Source organism: Branchiostoma belcheri, unplaced genomic scaffold (genome assembly GCF_001625305.1).
Source record: "Branchiostoma belcheri isolate BF01 breed outbred unplaced genomic scaffold, Haploidv18h27 scaffold45, whole genome shotgun sequence".
Lineage (NCBI taxonomy): Eukaryota > Metazoa > Chordata > Leptocardii > Amphioxiformes > Branchiostomatidae > Branchiostoma > Branchiostoma belcheri.
This window is the reverse complement of record NW_017804076.1, coordinates 746069-747149: the sequence shown is the minus strand read 5'-3', so window position 1 is coordinate 747149 and position 1081 is coordinate 746069. Positions and strand designations below refer to the sequence as shown.

The 1081-nt window shown below is 40.3% G+C and overlaps 2 protein-coding genes across 6 annotated transcripts in view; one reads left to right on the top strand and one right to left on the bottom strand.

Moving 5' to 3' along the window:
• Nucleotides 1-1081, top strand: part of LOC109478701 (growth factor receptor-bound protein 14-like) — a 37485-nt gene that overhangs the window by 11191 nt on the left and 25213 nt on the right. The window lies entirely within an intron of this gene.
• Nucleotides 692-1081, bottom strand: part of LOC109478654 — a 2610-nt gene continuing 2220 nt past the window's right edge. The window contains exon 5 of the mRNA XM_019780319.1: nt 692-719. Within this exon, the coding sequence (XP_019635878.1) occupies nt 692-719 (28 nt within the window). The remainder of the gene's footprint in view (nt 720-1081) is intronic.

Genomic DNA, 1081 nt, shown 5'->3' with positions numbered 1-1081 from the left:
GAGTGTTACTACCGCCGGCCAGATAACCAGGATATCTGCTTAGGGTACCTCTGCTACCAGACAACTGCCTAAACCTACGGCCTATTCCACAGGATTGTAAAAGTAGGGATGTTTCTAAAATATGCATTTACTTCAATATCAAAACAGCTACGGTAAAAATAAAAAGACGTGCATCATCCCGGACATAATGCCACACCACATGCGAAATTACACAGAAATGCGACGTACGGAAGAATGCGTTTTGGCTGCGAACATCTTCCAAAAAACTTGGCATCTCTTAAGCATGGGCAAAAACATCTGGAACCACTTATCAAAACCACCCCGTATCTGCATGAAGTTCCACCCCCCCCACTGCTATTCCAAACAACGCGTTTTTCAGGACCATTCCAATTTGCCTAGTAATTGTAGGGGTGCGTCTGCAATATTACATTGACCGCGAAAGCAGCAACGGCAAAAATACACATTCGTGCATCAACACGGGCATGCCCGCAGACGGCGTATAAAATTGCGTGCCGATTACACAAAGAGAACCCAGTGTTTTGACTGCGAACATGAAAAATCAGCCGATCACAACACTCCGTCCGGAGGTCCTGACCTCCTTCACGGAGTAATAAATATTATATGATTTGTTATGGATTTTATTCTCATAACAGGAATTTGGTATCACATCTTGTTTTGAAAACCAAGATGGTTATGGGCTTATGACCTCCTTGTGCCAACTAATGAAAAAGAGGAAAAATAATAAATAACATCATATGTAAACATACCTAAATATACATAAGCACACACACACAAACATGTAAAACCGGTATTACTAGGGCTGGGCAGAGCTAGGTAATCAGCCCATTATCAAATTATCTTGCAAATTGCTACCCTATTATATTTTTCCTGGAAAAACCCTAATAGGCAATGTACCGTCACACATCACTATAAATTATATAGTACAATAACAAAAGGCTCTGGACAAGGGACAGTTTCCAGAAGGATGATGTCTTCATTTCTGACCTGTATTAAATTTTGCAACAGTTCAAAGCATCGTATATGTACTAATGTAGACTTTTACAAATGTAAATAGTCTACG